This window comes from Perognathus longimembris, chromosome 6 (genome assembly GCF_023159225.1).
Source record: "Perognathus longimembris pacificus isolate PPM17 chromosome 6, ASM2315922v1, whole genome shotgun sequence".
NCBI lineage: Eukaryota > Metazoa > Chordata > Mammalia > Rodentia > Heteromyidae > Perognathus > Perognathus longimembris.
In genome coordinates this window covers 21,539,249-21,562,616 of record NC_063166.1, presented here as the reverse complement: position 1 = coordinate 21,562,616, position 23,368 = coordinate 21,539,249, and the positions used below count along the sequence as shown (strand labels likewise).

At 39.2% G+C, this 23,368-nt stretch overlaps 1 protein-coding gene across 3 annotated transcripts in view; it reads left to right on the top strand.

Moving 5' to 3' along the window:
* Positions 1–23,368, top strand: part of Cdkal1 (CDK5 regulatory subunit associated protein 1 like 1) — a 533,240-nt gene that overhangs the window by 76,700 nt on the left and 433,172 nt on the right. For all 3 annotated transcript variants that reach the window (XM_048348394.1, XM_048348392.1, XM_048348393.1), the window contains exon 5: positions 3,049–3,133. In XM_048348394.1, coding sequence (XP_048204351.1) covers positions 3,049–3,133 — 85 coding nt within the window. The remainder of the gene's footprint in view (positions 1–3,048; positions 3,134–23,368) is intronic.

Below are 23,368 nucleotides of genomic sequence, written 5' to 3'. Positions count from 1 at the left end.
GTTCATTAGTGTTCATTAGTGATATTGGTCTGTAGTTCTCTTTTTTTTTGTTGGGTCTTTGCCTAGTTTGGGAATGAGTATGATATTAGCTTCATAGAATGAGTTTGGGATTTCTCCCTGTGTTTCTATTTCGTGGAAGAGTTTGAGGAGTATTGGTATTAGCTCCTCACTAAAGGTTTTTATTTTATTTATTTATTTATTTATTTTTGGCCAGTCCTGGGCCTGGGGCATAGGGCCTGAACACCTTCCCTGGCTTCTTCCCGCTCAAGGCTAGCACTCTGCCACCTGAGCCACAGCGCCCCTTCTGGCCGGTTTCCATATATGTGGTGCTGGGGAATCGAACCCAGAGCTTCATGTGTATGAGGCAAACACTCTTGCCACTAGGCTATATTCCCAGCCCGGAGAGCTGTTTATGGTTGTCAGATCAGCTCTGATCGTGGAAATTTCTTCCTTTAAAGAGTTGTATTTTCAATCTATTTTTTCATGCATTTCACTTCTCAGGATGTTAAGGTGTTCTTTAACGGAGGTTTGCCTTGTATCCATTTTTGCTTCCTTTTCTTTCTTGGCTTCCTGGATGTCCTTCAAGACTTCCACTCTAAAATCCTGGAATTGTTTTCTTATTTCGTTTCTGACGCTTTTCATCATTTCTGTTAACATGGCTTCATTTGCTTTTTTATTCTCCATCTCCTCTTCAGTTGTGCTGCTTTTTGGAGCTGGCGAGTTGGCTTGCCCTTTGATGAACTGCGTTGTATTTCTTTGTGATTTGCACATCTGGAGATCTGTGGGTAGCTTCCCTGGTTTGGTTTTGTGCTGATTTCTGCTGGTCCGTCAGTGGGAGCCTTGTGCCCTGGTGTCCTATCTCTGGGTTTGGGTTTGGCTGTTGGACCTTGCTTTCCAATGGGTGAGCGTGACCTTCTTGGTTGTTGCTGAGGTGGTCACTCTCCCTGCACTTGGGGGCTGGTAGGTTCTGTGTCTTTCTCTGCGGAACAGTGTCCTGCCGCTGTGCTGTGCTGACCCTAGTGTGCCCCTGGTGGGGGTTTGTTGGTCGCTAATTCAGCGTGGTGTGGAGGCTTATCTCTTCTTTTGTTCTTTTTTCCACTCTGTATCTTGGTCAGAGGAGCTCACCTCTCAGGTGGTTTGCCCTCCTGTGTGGACCGCTCTGGGGCCAGTGTTGTTGGGGTGCGGCCCATCCACTTGTGCGAAATGCGCCAACTGGTCCTGGATTGTGTGTGTGTCACGCACTGCCGTTGGTCCTTCAGGTGTGGCGAAAGGTCGTGGTGGTGTCCCTGGCTCTCCCCTTCTGCACCGCTGGGTTCCCCAGCCGCTTACGATCGTTCCCGGTGTGGACCCAAACTTCCAGTCGCCGCTGTTGCCCTGTGTCTTGGTCCGCGCTCTCCCTGGTTTCCGTGGAGTCCCGCTGTCTGGACTCTGCGCTCCTGGTGTGAGTTTTCAGCAGTCGCTCTGCCGATCACCGGGTCCCCTTTCCCAGCCTGGCCCTGTTCAGGCCAAGGTCGGCTGGTGGGGGGAGTGTGCCCCGTAGATTCTCCTGCTCAGTATAGGTTTTCGGCTCTTAGTTTTTGCTCCTTTTTGTTTTCCTGAGTTTCTCCACTGCTTCTGGCTGCTGGTTTTGCTGGGTTCTTGATGGGGTGTTGGGTGCTGGAGTTCCCAGCTCGGTATTTAGTTGGAGCGAGTCGGGGTGCCTCCCTACTGTGGCGGCGCCATCTTCCCTCCCTCCCTCACTCAATTTCTGGTGTATGTAAGGAAGCAATTTAGAAAGTAAAGAAGTTTCAATGCAAACATCCTTTGTGTCTCTCTCCTCATGCTCAAAGTGGGTGGCTTGTTGCTGACCATCATTTTTTGGTTAGTGAGCACAGCTTTCCTCTGGGAGAGAAGTTTTTAGAAGGTTCATGGTCACTGTTCATGATGGATTGTACCAGGACACAGGTTACATTCTCACCTTAAAATAAAGAAAGCCCATGACTCTGGGCCGTCTGGGAAAGAAAACAAAAAACTTAAAGAACAACAAAAGAAAGTAATGGTTTTAAAATTCAAACAGCAGAGGTGGATATAAGTGAAGTGTTTAGGTCTGTTTACAGGATTAAAAGTGGGAGAAGGAACATAAAAGGTATCCATGAGTATTATGTTGGAGGACAACTGAATCTTCACCTCACTTCTGGGAGTGCAGGCACCACAGTCTCATGAATGCCCCTAGATGTTACCTTTACATAGAGCAAAATGTCTCTTTGCTTAGTTATATACTTCAGCCAAGTCATCTACTAGTGGTAGTGAGATGCATGCTGAGGTATGCTTTTCTGAATACATCCTCCTGCCATTCCTCCATGTTAGTGTTCTGGGATTGTTGTGAACATCAGTGTAATGTTCCTTTCTCTCTCGCACTGATGCAGATTTCACAGTGTTAATGTCATCTTCGAGCTGTAAGTGTGCTGATGAGGTCTGAACCACGTAGAATCAGTGTTATTTCCTTAGTAAGGAAAGCAGAATAACCTTCGCACTTTGTGCATTTGTAAATTCATTTTAATAACATGTATTGAGATTCTTTCTTGCATTGCCAGTGATGTAGCAATATTTAATCAAATTGATGATTGCAGTAAAAGGGTCGCTTTGAGGTAAATCAAGGTAGACAGGCTGCATTTTTAGTAAGAATAATATTCATCATATTTAGAAGACTATTCAGCATATGCTGATACTAGTGTTTGAAAATATTAACACAGTCCCAAAAAGCGTAATGCATTTTATATTCAAAGGTAATGTTGGGTTAGTTTTAACTAAGTTTTGGGAACTTATTAGACAATATTCATATACTTTAAGTAAAAAAAGATATCACAGAACATATATTATTATATTTGTTCTTAGAGGATTTCTTTCCATGGTATTACAATTGCCTACTATCATACAATTGATATCTACTTGTCTCTAACTGATTTTTCCTCATACTCAGCAACCTATGCATCTGGACAAGCACTTGGGTGATTTTGATTTAATTAAATGTGGTGTTTTAACATTTTTTTTTTTGCATTTTTTTGTTAGAAAATCCATCAGATGCAGATTTATGGCTCCTGAATAGTTGCACTGTGAAAAACCCAGCTGAAGACCATTTTAGAAACTCAATCAAGTAAGTGAAAGATTTTTATTCTCTCATTTTTCATTAATCAAGGTATGAATTCATATCAACAGAATAGCATTCATAATATCAATATAAACAGTTGATATTTAATAAGTGTAACTTTGATTTCTAGTGATTTTATTTTACTTCATTTTAATTCTTTTGCTGTTCTTGGGGCTTGAACTCAGGGCCCGAGTACTGGCCCTGGCTTCGTTTTACTCAAGGCTAGCACTCTGCCACTTGAGCCACAGCGCCACTTCTGGCCTTTTCTATATATGTGGTGCTGAGGAATTGAACCCAGGGCTCCATGCAAGCACTCTTGCCACTAGGCCATATTCCCAGCCCCTAACTTTGATTTCTGAGGTGCTATTTTGACTTTCTCTGTTGAAAAATGAGGCTTTACTGAGGACTTTTGTACTGTGATTTGCATGTTTATGAAGTTAGCCAGTAGCTGATCTGAATTGTCAGGTATTAACACTGTGCTGTTCTAAGTGATTCCAGGGCATAGTGTGAGTTTACCTGGTACAACATTCCCCTCTTCTCACTCTAACTGTTCCATCTGCTCCCACTGGGTCTGGGATGCCTGGCCTAGGAGGTAGACATTTATGATTGGCATATGATTTATGATTGGCATTTATGTCCTTGTCTCTTGCTTTGTCCCGTCAGAGGGAAGTGGAATTAGTCATCCTCTCTTCTCACCCATTCTCTTAGATAACTCATTCTATAAACTATTCACGCATTCCGTATGTCCAAACTCTATAACCCCATTGGTACCTTTTCATTGGTTTTTAGACCCAGATCCAATCTGTTCCACATACTTTGTTGTGTTTTTTTTTCTCTTGCCTTCTCAGTCAGATCTCTTAAGATTCTTGTCTTAACTTCTTTCTTCCCCTTCTTTTTTTTTTTTTTTGGCCAGTCCTGGGCCTTGGACTCAGGGCCTGAGCACTGTCCCTGGCTTCCTTTTTGCTCAAGGCTAGCACTCTGCTACTTGAGCCACAGCGCCACTTCTGGCCGTTTTCTGTATATGTGGTGCTGGGGAATCGAACCCAGGGCCTCATGTATACGAGGCAAGCTCTCTCGCCACTAGGCCATATCCCCAGTCCCACTTTCTTCCCCTTCTATATTGCACATTATATACAGTTTAATATAAATAAGAAATACACATTTTTATCCTTTATGAGTCATTCCTTCCCTTCATTAATAAATTCACCATCTAGTAAGTGTTTTTCCAACCCATATGTTGTTTAGCGCTATTTTGGACTTCCTTTATTGGACTTGGACTGGTGTGTTTTTCTTTTCCCCAACATTATACTTTTAGGTTTGTCCATTTTGTTGAATATAAAACAACTGGATGTTTATAGCAATTCAAGGAGTGAATTTGCTGTAGTTTATTGATTTTTTTGTATTGGTAGAGTTTTAGTTTTTCCTTGTGCTTCACTTTTATGCATTTTATGTCATGAACACTGTTGCTAAGAATATTCTATGCACAATTTGAGGATATGTATTGGTCACGAGTATGTGCATATTTAAGTGTCAGTGAGTGAGGACAGTCTTCTCACAGATGGCTGTGCCTGTGTTCATTTTCACCTGCAGTGAATGTGTAGTTTGCTGTGCTCTGTTCTTTCTATGTGAGATACAGTCAGGATTCTAAGGTTTTAAAGGTCTGTTGGTGAAGAGGGTCTTACTGTAGTTTGAGTTGATGTTATCCTGATGGAATAATGAGTTTGAACATCACTGGCTATTTGGCTTAAAAATTATTTTTGGTGAAATGGCTTTCTAGGTCTTTTGTCCATTTTATTGTTCAATTAAAAATACTTATTATAATATTATGCTATGTGAATTCTCTATACTACACCTTAGCTGTTATACACATGTGAGTACCTTCTCCCAATTATGGCTCATCATTTTACTTTCTTTTGTGGAATCTTTTATCTCCTGTTTTATTTTTTTTTGTCTTTTCCATTAGCATGTATTATAATGACATCTTTTGATGAATGGAAGTTCTGATGTGAAATTTAGCAATCATCTTTTTTTCTGTGTATGTGTAAAAAGTTTCCCCTCATATACTTAGCTCTCTAATCCATATAAAATTGAGTTTTTTGAGGAGAGGAAGGTATGGTACAAGGAGTGGCCCAGTTTCACATTTTCTGACTAGGTAGCCATTTTCTGCAGTGTCATAATTTCACCCCCTCTAACACTGTCCCTCATCGTACTGTTTCTTATAGCTATTTCAGTAGTTTTCATTATTCCGTTTTGTACATGAGTGTAAAACACTTTGTTCAGCTACTTCCTTGTTCACTCGTTTTGTTAGTGCTCTTCTCTTCCCTCTGGTACCTTTTTTCCATTCAAGCTTGTTTTACTTTCCTGTCATTCCTCGTTTTTTTGTTAGTGTGTATTAATTACACCACAGGGTTTTGCTATATGTATTTCAGATATATATATACAATATAAACATATACTATATATGAAATACTTCAGATGTGTACACATTGTATTTTGCTCAAAATAACTCTCTCTACTCCCTTTTCTTCCTTGACCTCAGATCTCCTATTGATCAACAGCTTTACTTGAGATTTCTTTTCTTTCTTTCTTTCTTTCTTTCTTTCTTTCTTTCTTTCTTTCTTTCTTTCTTTCTTTCTTTCTTTCTTTCTCTCTCTCTTTCTTTCTTTCTTTCTTTTTCTTTTTCTTTTGTCTGTCATGGGGCTTGAACTCTGGGCCTGGGCAGTGTCCCTGAGCTTTTCAGCTCAAGTCTAGTGCTCTACCACTTGAGTCACAGTGCCACTTCCTCCTTGAGATTTATTATGCTGCCCTCATTTATTTATTTATTTATTTATTGATTGATTGATTGATTGATTGCCAGCCCTGGGCCTTGGACTCAGGGCCTGAGCACCATCCCTAGCTTCTTCCCTCTCAAGGCTAGCACTCTGCGACCTGAGCCACAGCGCCCCTTCTGGCCGTTTTCCATATATGTGGTGCTGGGGAATCAAACCTAGAGCTTCATGTGTAGGAGGCAAGCACTCTTGCCACTAGGCCATATTCCCAGCCCATGCTGTCCTCATTTATAGTTGAAATATGTTTAAAATTATCCTTTACCTTTTTTTTCTCTCTTCTTCCCCTCATCTTTCTATATAGTCCCATAGTCAGAATCCTGTCCTATGTATATAAAAATACATTTATGTATGTAGGTATATATCTATAGGTAGATGTCTTTAAGTCTAACTTTTACACGTGCACAAAAATGACATTTTGGTTTTGATCTTGGCTTATCTTTTTTAACATAACTTTCTCCAGTTCCACTAATATTCCTGAAAATAACATGATTTCCCTTTTCCTCATAGCTGTGTAGTATCTTGTGGCATACATGTGCCATGTCTTCTTTATCTATTCATCAGTTGTTGGGCACTGCTGCTGATTCTACTGCTAGGCTTTTGTCTTGTTTATTTAGATGCCTTTCCACTTGTTGTTGCCATCTTCTGACAAAAGAAAATCAAGCAGAGTACTTCCTGCGCATTATTGTACATTAAATCCTTCTAATGGGAGCTCTCCCTTCAGTCTCCTCTTTCATGCAGTGTGTATTTTTTATTCAGTTAGTTTTTTCATGAGAATGAGGTAAAGTTTAAATTCAAGGAGAGTACAATAGTGTGCTTTCTCTTGCCCCCAAAGATTAAAAATAGGAAGTTGGGATGTGTCTTTTCCTGAGGCGGAGATTGGATCCATGATAATGCCTTCACTTTGCGACTCTTTTTCTTTTGGTGTTGAGGATTGAAACCAGGCCCTTGAACTTGTAGGTCAGGTGCTGTACCATTGATCTACACCCCAGTCCTGTCCTCAGTCTCAATTTTTATCATTCCTGATCATCACTTTCACCATTCCAGTATATTCTTAGTATTGGATAGTTGCTTGTCACTTCAGTTGATCTCTCAGTCACCAAAGAAGAATTCTGAGGGATTTCTGTCTTTCCATGATTGTGAGACTTCCATTGAATAAGAGAAGGAAATAATTCCTATCTATTTGTGATAAGACAGCCATGGACTGAATTTTTTTGTCATTAAAATTTTTTTTCCTGGGCTGGGGATATAGCCTAGTGGCAAGAGTGCCTGCCTCGGATACACGAGGCCCTAGGTTCGATTCCCCAGCACCACATATACAGAAAACGGCCAGAAGCGGCGCTGTGGCTCAAGTGGCGGAGTGCTAGCCTTGAGCGGGAAGAAGCCAGGGACAGTGCTCAGGCCCGGAGCCCAAGGCCCAGGACTGGCCAAAAAAAAAAAAAAAAAATTTTTTTTTTCCTAAGATTTTTTTTTTTTAGTATACTTTTTAGATTGATAAAAGAGTAGAACTTTTAGGTTGTAAAAATAGAACTAACAAGAATGTTGGACTGGACTGACTGTTGAGCTTTGATATCTTAAATGTTATTGCCTGTACTAATTTAGAAAAATGCACTAACAAGCCCGTGTGTTCTGATGGCAGCTATTGTATGCACACTATTTCCTTTTAGGCATCTGTCAGTGGCCCTGACCTTATTTTATCCATTATACCAATTTGAGTTAGACAATATGGCCTTTAACTTGTGGGGTTTTTAAGTAAATGAAAAAGATCAAAAGCATTAAAAAAATAAAAATTTGCTCCTAATGAGAGTATCAAATAAAAAAAAAATCCTTTGACTAGTGCTTTATAGAAATATGGGATCTTTTCCATGCCACCTAAAGGAGGTCAGTCAGAGGCTGGTAAAAATAAACACATCTTGTGTGTTCTATATAAATGACAGGAAGAATAGCCAGCTCGCTTTGATCATGGACTGACAACCTCTGTGTGACCTTGTACGTTATTAACCCAAATGGGGCACTGTGGTTTAACCATCCTGATAGTGGGTAGCCAAGAGTCATTCTATGAGCCTTTGAGCTGCTTAGGCCTGCAGAAATAAAGTAATGCTGAAGAAATGGCTTAGATACCCAAGGAAAATTACTTGTAAGACAAATTGAAAGTAAAGGAAGAAGTGGGTACAAAACAATGTGTTTGGGACAGAGATTACCTGCTTTATACAGTAAAGCTCCTTCTGAGATACTCTGTTGAGCAAAAATGAATTGTTGGCTTCTCATACCTGTTGTGTAAATATTTTCTATTTTATGTAGATTTATCTTTGAATGCTTCTTCACAAATTGAGGTCGAGGAGAGATACAAAAGTATTATTTCAACCAGAATATATAAAATAAATTACCTTAAAAACCTGACTTATTAACAGTAGAGAAGTGCTTGGAGATAAGAGTTGCATGGACTTTCCTTCCCAGGCTCACTTAGAACTGTGATCTTCAGATCTTAGCCTCCTGAGTAGGATTACAGGTATGAGCCACTGGCACCTGGCCCCACTGAGTGTTTTTACTAGAACTTCCTATCTTCTTTGGTTGCTTGTTTCCCTTCCCCTTTTCCCTTAAACCCACCAGTGGTGGTCCCCCTTCCCCTTTCCTCATGCCCAGGGTTATTTGTGTCTTGCTGCTTATGTTCTTTTAGGTACCTTCAGCAAGTGTATTCCCATGTCTTACCTAACAGTGATTAACTCAGTATGCCTTTTGAAATTAACCTGTTCTCCCCATCCCTGTGCTACTGTTCAGTTGTCATCTTTGTTATGATCTACTCAATAATATAGTGAGTTTTTAGCTTGTTCTTAGCTTTCCTATCCTACTACACATTTTCCTCTCTAGCCCTACTCCTGTTTTTTTTTTTTTTCTGTTTTCAGCTACAAGATAGATACTGTTTCTTATTATAGCAAAGTTTGTTGTTTCATATTTATTCCTTGCATCCCTCTCTCTGTCTCTCTCTCTCTTTCTCTTTCTCTCATTTTTTGGTACTCTTCCCCAAAGTTTTATTTCCTTTCCCCAACTATAACATTTTTCAGGGAGTGGGAATGTGGCTTAGTGATAGAGTGCTTGCCTAGCATGCGGTGGCTCAAGAGGTAGAGTGCTTTGAGCAAAAAGTGCCTTGAACAAAAAGAAGCTGCTCAGGCCCCAAGTCCATGCCCCTGGACTGGCAAAAAAAAAAAAAAAAAAATTCAAGCACATGTGATTTACATATGATCTCACTGCCCAGTGTCCTCTCTTCTTTCCCCAGATGTATATACTGCTTCTGTACTTGGACCCACCCTCCCTTACCCCATATTAATCTTACCTGTCCAAATAATGTCACCTGTGTGGTCATTTCCTCTTTAACCCTCACCCTTGCCTCCGAAGTCCATGGAGGTGATCACTCTCTGTTCTGAGCTCCCTCTTGATTCCATACAAACATTTATTTATCACACATTACGTTTTATTCATTTACACATTTGTCTACTTGCTAGATTGTAGGTTTGAAGTCAGGAGGGGGACCCCAGGAAAATCCTTTCTTATGGAGGATCTATGCTGTGGCAGCTTTCCTTTTCATAAGCAGGTACATCAACAGTCTGAGGTTGCTTACTGACTATGGAAGAATCATCCTCAAGGTTGCTTATGAGTCTCTCTCTCTTTTTTTTTTTTGGCCAGTCCTGGGCCTTGAACTCAGGGCCTGAGCACTGTCCCTGGCTTCTTTTTGCTCAAGGCTAGCCCTCTGCCACTTGAGCCACAGCGCCACTTCTGGCCGTTTTCTGTATATGTGGTGCTGGGGAATCGAACCCAGGGCCTCATGTATACAAGGCAAGCACTCTTGCCACTAGGCCATATCCCCAGCCCGCTTATGAGTCTCTTGTCAGAGACAGGCTGTCTGTTTGCAAAATAGGAAAGTACATTCTAATTTTTACATGTTTTAAGACATTTGTAATAATGCCTTGCTTTTTATGTTTTTGTCTATAAGCTAGGAAGGCTTCTTCAGGTGAGGTAAAAAACTAGTATTTGTCACTAAAGGTATAGTTTCTTACCTAAGGAAAGGTGTGAAAGGGCAGAGAATAATTGTGCCCTCTTGAAGTAGTCATCTGGTCACACTGCCAGGAACTTTCTCTCCCCTCAAATGAAAAAAGCCTGCTCTAGGATTATGACCCACTGGACTAATTGGAGTATCTAATCTGAGTCAGAGGGTGGGAAAAGTGGATTAAAAACTTGACAGTGTTTGGTCTTGCCTCTGGCATACAATTGTAATTACTTAGAACTTGTGTAACTGATTCTTCCTTTTTTTTTTTTTTTTTGCCAGTCTTAGTGCTTGAACTCCAGGCCTGAGCTCTGTCCCTGGCTTCTTTTTGCTTGAGGCTAGCACTCTACCACTTGAGCCACAGCGCCACTTCTGGCCTTTTCTGTTTATGTTATGCTAAGGAATCAAACGCAGGGCTTCATGCATGCTAGGCAAGCAATCTACCACTAAGCCACATTCCCAGACCCGATTCTTCCTTTCTTTTATGGAAAAGAGTTTAACATCCATCATTCTGTCATTACATCAGCAAGTGGCTATTACTTATTATCTTATGCTAAATTATAACTCATGTAAGTGATGCAACTATATCAGTATTATTACACTGCCTTCTATGTGAGTATCAGAATTTCTAGTTTTGATGAATGAACAGAAAACCTCCACATACACCACAGAATTGGAAAAACAAATTAGCCAGCTCCTGTAGGGGGGAAATGGAAGTGTTGAGGAGGATCTTGTGAAGGGAATGACACAGATCTTAAGGACAATAGATTGTCACTCTTCTTTACTGAGGTATCATTGACCTCCGCACAGTGCCTGGTAAATAATTAGCATTGACTCACTGAATTGAACCAGAAGCCAATCTGACAAAGGCCAACTTCTTCTTTCCATAAGTTGTTTATGGGTCAGTTCTTGTTATCATCAATCACATGTGAATTGTTATAGTCTCATTTATTTATGTATGTCAGTGCTCTGTTTAGTATGTTTTTCCAGGACTTTGGATTTCCCCTGAGCTACGTTGGAGTTCATAATGGTACTATGAACAAGCTTTCTGGAAACATGAAAATGTTTTTGTTCATTTTTTTTTTTTTTGTCAGTCATGGGGCTTGAACTCTGGGCCTGGGCGCTGAGCTTTCCAGCTCAAGGCTAGTGCTCTATTACTTGAGCCACAGTGCCACTTCCTGTTTTCTGGTGGTTAATAGGAATGAATCTCACAGACTTTCTTGCCTGGGCTGGCTTTAAACCTTGATTCTTAGATCTCAGCCTCCTGAGTAGCTAGGATTACAGGCGTGAGCCAACAGCACCTGGCTTATTCTTCATTGTTAAAGTGAAAATTATAAAGGTGCAGAGAGGATTTTAATTTTGTTTTCATGGGCTCATCTCCTAACCATGGAAAATAAAAAAAAATGCCCTGGAAAAGGAGGCAGAAAATAACCATGTGACCTACTACTCCAGTGATACATTCGATTGGAAATAAATTAGAAAATACATTTTCAAAGTGAATTCATGATTAGCTTTTTAGAGGTAAGGAATAAGCTTGCAGTTAAACGATTAATAACTTAATTTACAACTCAGGAACAGAAAAGCACTTCAAAGGTACTAAATCATTTTAAAATGCAAAACAAGTTTGGTAGTTATCTTAGATCTTTTTAGAGCACAGTATTTTGCATATTTCATGATTACTGGGACATCAACAGTTGCTTTGTTTTTGCCATTTTATGCAAGAGAGTGAGTGAAAGAGGTCAGTGTATTAAGTACCAGCAGCAGCTGGCCGATAGCACTGAATACTTACGTAATTAAATATATGTGTTGGCTGTCCTCCTAACAACTCTGTAGGTGGAGAGTCCCGAAAGCATGCAGAAACTTGCTTGAGCAGTATTAAAGACAAAATCAACACAGTCTGAGCTCCTTCTTTTAGCCCAGAGTGATTTCCTATTGTTTTGGTTTGAAAGATACTCTACTTATTCTTGGTGTGTGTGTTTATATAACAGCACAGGAAAAAAATAGACTCAAGTTTTTTTTTTTCCCTTTTCTTCCCTTTATTGTATGTTCTTAAATGTGACAAGCATAATTTAAAAAATTTAGTCACTTCATATTGTTGTTTAATAACTGAAAATAAATGAAATAAAAACCCATGTTTCCTTCAAGTATGTATATTACAGTAGTATTGAATATTAATCATAGTTCCTTACCTACTTACGGTTGGCCATGTTAATGAAACTGTGTTGACTTCAGAGGTCATTTTAGCATGATACTTGAAAATTGGATAGGGGTGGCAGTTGAAGGAGAATTAAAATCTATAGGTATTATGTTGCTGTGCTTTTAGCTAATGGCTGCTTAGTACATTTAGCTAAGGAGCTGTCAACACAAATCTCCTCAAAGTTTACTATCTCTTCAACTGCTTTTATCATATTAAGCTGAGGCCTGACCCTACCACACCTTTAAAGCTGATGGCACCTTCCCTTCCTGAATGTTAGAAAGAATGTGTAACCACAGTCCAAGGTAGCCTCCCCATATAATTATTTTAGTAATTTCTGTGTATCTCTTTTCTCAGTTCCTTAGGGTCAGCTATCTGTTATCTCTGTCTGAGTACCTAGCCTGGTTAATGGCAATGGTAGTTGGGAAAAAGAATAAGTTAACTGTTTGCTTTCTCTCCCTGTTTATCCTCTTGATCCTCTATCCCCTCCACAACCTTCCTCTGTCAGAGCTAATGTCTTCCTCTGGATTTTCAGAGAACTTTTCTGTATCTCTTTCTTATTAAATTGTATTACTTTGAACTTTAGGCCAGGAAATGTCACAGGAAGCCTAATAAGTGGAGGCTTAAATAAGATTGGAGTTTTATTTTTTCTGATATAATGCATGATCCAGAGGTAGAAAGTTGTTGGCTTTGTTTACCAACTAGGAGTGTGAGGGCTGAAGTCCTCCTTTGGTTAGTGGCTTCTCTCCTTTCATGTCAAACCATCCTCTCTTACTGTGTCTAATGGTTGCATCTTCCCAGCCATCATACATACTTTCCCCAAAGGAGGAAGTGACAAAAGAGCATGCCAGCTGAGGCCATCCCTCTTTTAAAAAGAGCTTTCTAGGAAGTCCAGTTCAAAACTCTGTGCTTTCATCTCATTACTGAAACGCTATCAGTGTGCAAACTTTGATTTATAGAAGAGACTGGGAGCAGAATTGGGGTCCTGTAAGAAAGACGAAATTGAGAATGTTTGTGGGGACTAATTTAATGTCTCTACTACAGGGTGTAAACTTTATGGCAAGACATGTGTTTCATTTACCTTTTTGTCATTTAGGATCAATGGATTGGAAGGGGGTTCCTCAGTGTATTTGTGGAAAAATGACTCTTTCTTTCCGGTTACCTTTATTCAGAATATTTGAGGAATGACACCATTGACATTTGGGGCTTTTCCTCTTTTTGTTTATCAGAGTGGTTTCTGCTGAAACAATAAAATGTACAAAAGAAGTTCATGGTTCAGGTGTTGCATATGCAAATCTAAAAATAAAATCGAGACTTGAACATATTATGAGCATATTTAACATGGAATCCATAAAAATGTATGTAATTCATTGTTTCTGAAGTTTATCTCTATGATACAAGAATGATAGTCTTGGATTAGGAACTAGAACTTTAAAGAGAACTAATGTACAAGAGTTTAGAATGATTATCATAGAGGTGCTCAACAACTTAGAAAACAAGTTGAATAAAGAATGCTAACAAATAGTATCTTGTATAATTCTAGAAAGTTTAAGTTTAAGCTGAGAACAATTCTCACTTTTGCTAATATAGAATGTTTTAGGTTTAACTTGAAGAAAATGGAGAATTATATAAAGCCGGCGAAAACTTTAGCCCTATGAAGATTTGCTTTAGGCTGGTGAAGGGATCCTTTTAGGGAGAGGTTAAGAGTATCAAACTGAGTCTGGAAAGCAACTTGCACATTCTGACTTTTTTTTTTTTTTTTTTTTTGCCAGTCCTAGGCCTTGGACTCAGGGCCTGAGCACTGTCCCTGGCTTCTTCCAGCTCAAGGCTAGCACTCTGCCACTTGAGCCACAGCGCCGCTCCTGGCCGTTTTCTGCATATGTGGTGCTGGGGAATCGAACCTAGGGCCTCGTGTATCCGAGGCAGGCACTCTTGCCACTAGGCCATATCCCCAGCCCCATACATTCTGACTTTTAATAATGCATCCTGTAGAGATGCATTATTAAATGATTTTCATGAACTACTGGGCATAACTATGATCTAATGCCTGTGCATTGTTGTTTTACTTCTTAGGTTCAGTGTTTGTGTGTGTTCCCGTCTTTTCTTTTCAGTGTAGATGAATTAAGAAAGAGACCCATAGAATCACATGGTAGAAACTGTTTTGGAGAAAATACAAATTGAAGTGGATATCAAGCATCTCTTTAACAATATGTTTTAGAAATCAACAGCTTACGTTGTGTGCCAACCAATGATAGTGCTTTTAAGCTCATAAATTTCTTTCCTATTACAAGAAAGATCAGATAAGCAAGTTTATGGCAAAACTAAAAAGTTTAATTTGATGCTTTCCTTCAATGACTGTCAATATTTTGTGATGGCTCTGAAGGAAAATACATGTTTTGCTTTGAATGAGAAAATGGTGCGAGTCAACATGTTTTTTAATAGTATTTTGGTTGTCTATACTGGAAACATGGACTGATTCCCTGTTTTGATGCTTTTATCATTTCAGTTAATAACAAAAAATTTGGTATCATTGATTAAGTAAATTTAAAATCAGTGATTTAAAAAAATCACGAGATTTAGAACTTGTGGATAGTACGTTGAGCAAAATCGTTGATTTTTAGAATTTTTACTTTCTTTGTAGGATGCAAGCCTTTTCTTATCAACATTTTAGATAGTTGCGTACAGAACAATTTGAAATGTACTAACTTGTGTACTAACTCCTACTTAGTGTGAATGGTATATAGTATAAATCCTTTTGCTTTTTTTTTTTTTTGCCAGTCCTGGGCCTTGAACTCAGGGCCTGAGCACTGTCCCTGGCTTCTTCTTGCTCAAGGCTAGCACTCTGCCACTTGAGCCACAGCGCCGCTTCTGGCCGTTTTCTGTATATGTGGTGCTGGGGAATCGAACCTAGGGCCTCGTGTATCCAAGGCAGGCACTCTTGCCACTAGGCCATATCCCCAGCCCATCCTTTTGCTTTTTGATAGAGGTACTAGAGTTTGCACTCAGGGCATCACACTTGCTAGGCAGGCTCTTGACTACTTGAGCAATACCTCCAGACTTAATTAGGAGTATAGTATAAAAACTCAGGATGATCATGGGTGACTGACTGTATCAGTATGTTTCTAATCCCCTCGTCCCATTGCCTACATGACATTGGACTTGTTATTGGCTTAAAGTTCTATATGTTAGAGAACATAGATGAAACTGAGATGCTGTGTCTTACACAGAAAGTACCAGGAGTAGAGAGGGTCAGAAAGAGTCTTGTCTGTGGTCCTAGTGGTGGTGGAGAGGGGAGTCCAGTACCTTAAATAGGGGAGGAGGGTGTGTTGTCTTGGTAGTTTCTAAACCTCATCAGACCTAATGATCCTTTTATGTAACAACTGTTTTGCAATGTACCTTTATGGATGTTATGATTTACTTACATACATAATTCTAATTGATTATCACAAAGCTCTAAATGTAATTAACAGAAGGGAAATAACCAAAATGATAATGTAGTATGTATTTCAGGGAAATGTTTATGCATAAACTAAGGGGTAAATTAGTTAAAACTCTAGGCTCTTTGACAGCATTTTGGCCTAGCAAACCAAAACCAGATGGAAAAGAGGCATTGTTCTAGTTTCTATAACCTTCCCATGATCCTGGGGGAAGGATTTGCAGGAGGGACTTAATTAGGAATCAAAAACCAATCCGAGTGGTATAAGATCCCCACCAACAAAAATATTAGCCTTCCAAAGCACCTAATTATAATATGGCAACTAATCAGAGCACTGCCCAGGGTATAAAAACCCCTAGACTTAGCCATGAAGGGAGTTACACAGACAGACAGAGTTGGACTTCATTTGAGAGATTTCTTGGACAAGAACCCAAGAAGGCTACAGTGGTAGTGGCCATCAGGAGGGCTGCAACACTGGCAGGCTTTGTCTGCTTCTGAGCCACAATACCAAGTGGGTGTTGTCTGCTATAGGACTGTAATCCTAGTGGGGTCTCTCAGGTGTGGAGCCAGAGGGTTGTGTTGGCCTTGTCCACCACAAGCAGCAGAAGAAGTCTGTATCAAACTGCCTAGTGATTAAAATTTCTGTAAGATTTGAAATACAGCTCCACTTCCAGCTTTTTCTGGTTCTTAATTGGAGATAACAGTCTCATGGACTTTCCTATCTGTGCTGGCTTCCAACTTCGATCCTCAGATCTCAGCCTCCTGAGTAGCTAGGATTTTAACATGAGCTACCGGTGCCCAACGAGATGCTGCTTTTTATACACTAGATTAAGAAAACAGGTTCAGTGCTCTTGAGAGTGGGGAAATGTTTGCTATGATATATCACTGGGAAGTTTGAGATGTTTTAACCATCTGGAGAAAATTTTTTTTTATAAGTGGTATATAAATTTAAAATGTGCATGCTCTTTGATTTAACAACACTGTGTCTTAGGAACTTTTTCCTGCAAATATGAAGGACACTGTCTGCAAGGATAGGCTCTTACTGTTATCATTGTTTGTAGTAAAAAGTATTGTGACACATCTCACCTGCACAGTTTGAGGTGTTCTCTCTTGGCACGTGGAGACAGCTCTCACAGGTGAGAAGCAGCTCAAGGTGCATCTCCTTACTATACTTCATAGCATCTTCTGCCACTTATTAGTGATCATGATAATGTTATCCTTTGTCAAACCCTTTCAGATACTCAGGAATTTGCCCTGATGATGGTCTTCTAAAGGGTCTGGATTCTACTTATTTGCTCTTTAAAGGTGTAACTAGTTTGCCAATTGAGATTGATCTACTTTATTTTAGCCATATCTTACCACTCATATAACATAGACCAGTTAGCTTACCTTTCCATTTTAAAGCTAATCAAAGAGACGTTTCAAATATTAACCTTAATATAATAGATCTGGGATTTTATCTAAGATGTTTACATTTTGTAGTCACTGTGGAATGTTTCTTTCATTGGGTGGCAAATATCATTTACATCTGAGTTAAATTTTCACTCTTCTCTTAAAAAAAGACAAAAAGAAAATTTTCTGTTGTGAACCACATTTTGAATGGGTTTTCTAAAATAAATGATAACTGTATCACATCGAGCCAACCATTTTTATGTGATATACTAAACAGAATTGATATCTATTAATTTGTCAAATTTTAGTCAAGGCTAGCCCTCTACTACTTGAGCTACAGCTCCACTTTCAGCTTTGAGGTAGTTAATTGCAAATAAGCTTCTCAGAGACTTTCCTGCTCAGACAGCCTTTGAACCCCAATCCTCAGATCTCAGCCTCCTTAGTAGCTAGGTACAGCTGTGAGCCACCAGCACCTGGAAGGTATAGCCAGTTTTGTTATTGCTAATGTAGTAGTGATTAACATAATTTATTTTGTATATATTTCTTACTTGTCTTTACATTTGTTTGGGTCATTTTCCTTTTGTATTGTTCTTGTCATAGACTTCACACTTTTCAGGTTTATTCACATAAGCTCCTTGTATACTGAGAATTATTTAGAAAACAACTTTTGATATTGTAATGGTTTTACCATGCTTATAAAAATATGGATGAAGAATGAATTTAACACTCAAACCTTGAGAGAGGCTTGGCAGATGTAATGTGAGTTCACTGAAGTATATTCCTGTTTCTATCCATGTTTCCTTGAGCAGTTGCCTTACTGCAAAAGCAAAACCAAAAGAGTTTGGTGATGTGCTAATTTTTGTTGCTTGGGTGTAATGTGAATATACTTTAAAATGAAATGCATGTTTTTATACAATAACACTATTTAAGTAGATTTTTAGAAAAGCAGCTGTTACCAGAAATAGTAGACTTTAATATCTTAGAAGTAGTTGCAGACTGTGATTGGAGAATGCTGAATAGCCCTCCTGCCAGGGCTGGTGCTGTCCATGTGTTGTCATGTTTCTTGTCTTTGACTTTTTCCAGCTTTCCTTCTCAAATTGTTGGACTAGTTCCTGCTTGAAATATGAATTCACAGCGGTGCCCTCTGGACCAGGGCATCTCTGGGCAGCAGACCCTAGCAGCCACTGCTGCTGGGAGCAGGTGTGGGTACAGATGGCATGGTGGGGCCAGCCTGTCTTGTGCTTGGTGACGCTGGAGGGTGATTGATGAAACAACTTGCTCTGAGTAATGGTCTGAAGTAAGGCAAGCACAAGTGCCTGCCTAGGTTAAAGTCACTGCGGGCACAATGGATATAGATGCTCAATTCAGTTTGCAATAAAACTTTCTTATTGGTACCTTGTCTCTAGTGCTTGCTGCTTGATCTCTGCCCTTCTCTTGCTGTGTCTTCTAAGGGAGACCATGTCATAGGTGCCTAAGGCTGAAAGCAGATCTCTTGAGGTGGAGAAGGTTTTCAGTCATTAGTCTCTGCCAAATCAGAATGGACTCCCATTACTAGAACAGTTCATTATGTGTCTTTTTAAAAATCTCTGAAGTAGATGTGCATGTCCCCAAGCTGGATAAAACAGTCAATGGGGTGGCATGGGGGAATAAAAATATTGAAAACAATTTTTATCTCATTTACTATTTTATACATGTTTATAATAAGTAGACATAAATTGGGAACATGCTGTGAAGATTGTAATTTCTAACTTCACAGTGTACCACTTAAAACCTTTGTAGAACATTATCTTGTGGGGTTTGTTGGTAGGTTTGGCTCTTCCTTATCCTGAATCCTAGAATGTATAGATATTCACACAAAGTTGTCACTCCCTGCCCCAGGCCTCCCCTCTCCCACCCTGACCAAGTGGAACAGACCCTTCAGAATGCATATGAAGGTCATGAAGTTGAAGACAGTTCTCACTATTTCTTTGGCAGGATTTTTTTTATTTATGAAAAATGAATTTACTACACAGTACCTTATTTTTTAACAATGTTCCATTTTATGTTCTTTTTATTAAGAATACTTGTGTCATTCATGTAAAATAGTTTGATGCAGTACACTGTATGTTATAGGTTTGTTTTCTTTTTTTTTCCTCAAAAATTCTAAGGCTCTCCTATTCCTCCTCCTCTGCTGAAGTAAGGGCATCCTAAGCAGGCGAACAAGTTTTTAAAAAGAAAATTAGCTGAACGAAATTTTAATAGCACTATACCAACCAGCTTTAAGATCAGGACAAGGTATCTGAACTGGATCCTGCACCTTTTTTAAGGAAGTCATCATTCATGTTTTTTTCATTTTAAAGCATGCTCACAAATCAGCAACACCAACAGGAAAAATAAAACCCTGTTCAAGACAATCTTTTTAGTTTGTTTGTTGAACCAAACAGGCTTATATCAATGACAACCTTTTCTTTTTTTAGTCCTGGGGTTTGAATTCTGGGCCTGGGTACTGTTCCTGAGCTTCTTTTGCTCAAGGCTAGCACTCTACCATTTGAGCCACAGTGCTACTTCCGGCCTTTCTGTTTATGTGGTACTAAGGAATCGAACCCATGGCCTACATGTATGCCAGGCAAACACTCTATCACCAAGCCACATTCCCAACTCTAACAACATTTTTAGTTACTATCAAATAGCAGCTTCAATACCAGTCAAGTCATAGATTGAAAATAAAAACAAATTTAAAAGTTGGAAATTACCATTTGGGAGTTTTGGAACCTTTCTGTACTTTCAAAAAAATACAAGCAAGATTCTTGTCAATAAACACTGATTAAAAGTGGAAAACGAATCAACCCATTGATAAGACACTAAATAGAAAGGTGTATTAAAATAATCTCATTTTGAGTCTTGGTTATTTTATTGAGCTAACATAAACTGTGTTTCAAGTACCAGTTAAACTTTGTGTCTATGTATTATTTGTCAGATAATGTTACACTGAAAAAAGTCACTGCATACAACAACAAATGCTTGCCCCTAGCACATTTCACAAACTGGGCTAGCACTTTCTTTTCAAGTCTAACTCCAAAATAGGCACAACTTGGAAGCACTACCTTAGTCTGTGAAAAGTGGTGGAACTTGTCTCCAGGATATTTTGAAGATGTAGTTGTACAGTACATTCTCATGGCTCTTTGGCAGAATTTTAAACTAAAGATGAAAGTGTTAAAATGACTTAAAGAGTTTAAAAAATTATTCTTATAGCCATATTCATAACTCTTTAGGCAGCTTGCTGTTTGGAGTTTCATTTATCATGAGATCTTAGGAATTCTGTGTGATGATAGTCATCCGTTGTTGGTTTCCTTGTATTCCTGTGTTTTCTATGCTTTGCCTGAATGTGGGCCTTTGAAATCATCTTCCACAGCATTTACATAAGAGTCTTATAGGGCACCATTCTTTTCTAGGTCTCTGAAATGCTATTATTTTTGTGGCTCAAAAGAAATCACGACACCTAAAATGGAACTCATGGCAACCTTGTTGGCAGGAAATAGCAGCTATGAAGATTCATTCTTACATTTTTCCCCTTGGGTAATTTATGTTTTGAAGGTTTATGTAAATCTTTTCCTCAGCAGTCTAGATCTGAAGAACAGAAAGTCTATCCTTTGAGATTTGAAAAGTCTTTGTCTGAGTGGTGAAAGTTCACAGGTGAACCACGTTAACAGGCTTAAATAGCTGTCCAAGGGAAGGGTCCTCCAGCATCCGAGACAACCTTGTGCTTTTCTCCCTCCACCCTGCCTTCCCTTTCCAGTGCATAAATAATGATTGCCATTTCCGGTTAGTTATATATGATGATCATTAGTCACACTTCTGACCATTTCTGATAATTTACCCAGTTGAAATAGAAGAATTGTTATTGAATTCTAGATCACTGAAATCCCACTGTGAATACACTTTTGTATGTATTGGCTACAAAATTATATTTGTGTTTTAGCAAGAGGAAAAAAAGTCACTTCACCATCCTTCCCCCATGGAACATAGAATAGGATAAAAGACAGAGTTATGTTTGTAGATGGATTCATTCCTCTAAGGGATGAAGGTTCAGTATAGTTCTTTTAGTTAATGTACTTCACGTACTGTGTATGAGGTACTACAGTGGTATTTACCCCATTTCCATTTTTGGGGTATTTGGGGCAAAACTTGGTACCTTGCACTTGCTAGACACATGCTCTCCCTCTTTAACCATGTCCCAGTCATTTTGCTTTCAGTGTGTCTTCTTAAGGTAGGGTCTGGAGCTAACTTTGGTAAGGCTACTGTGGAGCATGATCCTTCTAATTTTTGCCTCCCAAGTAGAGAGGATTACTAGTATGTACCACTCTATCAGCTCAATACCTTCACTTATTATTTTATTTTAATATTTTTATTTTTTGTCTATGGCATCATTAAGGAGTACTTTGTCTTTTCTCTATCTTTTCTCATATCTAACCTATTTTGTGAAGATAATTGAAATCTAATACTAAAAGCTTCTCCTAAGACTTACTTATCTTGACCTGAGGGTTGTTTAACTCTGAATAGTTGTTAGTGTGGTTAACAGGTAACCTGTTTATTGGCAGGTGTCGTGCATGGTGTGAGTTGTAGTAAAAAACCTTCCAGCTGCATTTGTTGGAGTCACAGGGTTTACTCGTCACCCTGAGCAAACCTTTTCCCTTTAGTTATGTATTTTTCAGGAATGGGATTTTTATTTCCTGGGGAGAACAAGAGTCAAGTTGTTTATGGCCTTCAGAACTAAATTTTTTCATGAATGTAGGCAAAAAAATCCAACAACTTGACACTGTTTTCCTCACAAATATCTAGGGCATTTGGCCCACCAACCACTGACCTTTTACCATTGGTTGGATCTCATCTGTATCAATCCTGTTTTGTTCAGTATAGATGTTGGTAGGTCTTGTGATCAAAACTGTTGTTTAGGAGTGTGCAATTTAGAGATCGGTTTGTTTTCATAAATACCGTTTTTCTCATACAGCTCAGCCCAGGTATTGAGTTACAGTTGGAGTTAAGTGGTATTTGTATACTACCGGGAGTCATATCAGCTAAACTTTTTGTGCCCCCTGATTTCTTGGAACCTATTTCTGCTACTTGCGCTATTCTTTTGCTTTCAGCTTGGTCAGGCATACATAGACAATCCCCATTTAAGAATTTTCAATTTTACTATGTTGCAAAAACAATAGATCCAGTAGGAACTGGATTACATTTTGTTTTCCTCCCATGCTGAGGTTTGAACTCAGATCCTCAAATTTGGAATTTTGCCTTTTCCGTGGGATTCTGATGTGCAGTATGCTAATTCCGTGCAGTATGCTAATTCCTTGCGATGCTGGACTGGGCACAGCTGCAGCTCCCACTCACCTCCCTGCCATGAAGAGACATGACCTGGAACTGCAGCATGCTGTCCTGCTAGGCTATGACATATGGTAGGCTTAATTTCTAGGATAGATTGACTTAGGGCATTTTCACCTCCCATTGGACTGTTTCCTTCTTCTGAGTCAACGAACATCTGAACTTTTCAATGCACTACATTTTGTGCAATGTTAAGAGCAGCCATACTGCTGTTCAAAGATGAGTATAGATCTCAAGTATTTTAAAATTCCAACTGAAACACGGTAACTATCAAACATTAAGTCTCCATTCTCTTCTCCCCACCCCCACCTACTAGTAAACAGTATGCTTCATTTTCATTCCTGATATCTTATCTAAGTGGATTCACTAATGTGGTAAAAGTAGATTTGCAAAGACACCCAATAAATTTCTTGAAGGTATGGTTCAAGTTACCAGTTAAGTTCTCATATTTTCTTTTACCAGTGACTTCAAAGACATTCTAGATTAGTCAGGAAGAGCAAGAGAACCAAAGTGTGGGCAGTTCCCAGAAAATGAACCTTCTTCCTTTTTTATTTTTGTGATTTTGGGGTTTGAATTTAAGGCCTCACACTTGTTAGACAAGCATGCTTCCACTGAGACATACACTGTATATTTTGGGACAGGATCTTGCTTTTTGCCTGGACCCAAGCCAAGACTGTGATGCACTTGCTTTACACTCCTTACTGGAAATGATAGGCACATCCCACTATACCCAGTTTATTCCTTTGAGATGGATTCACATCAAATTTCCCCCTAGGCTGGCCTCCAATCATGGTCCTCCTTATTCCAGTCTCTTAAGTATCTAGGATGACTATGTGCCACAGTACCCAGCTAATAGTTGAGAAGGAGTTTCATATGTATATCCATGCTGGCCTTAAACCACTGTTTTTGTGATGTCAATCTTCCTAGTATCTGAGGTTTTGGGTGTCAGCCTCTGGCACTCAGTTCCTCCCTATTAAAATATACTGATCTTGAGAAA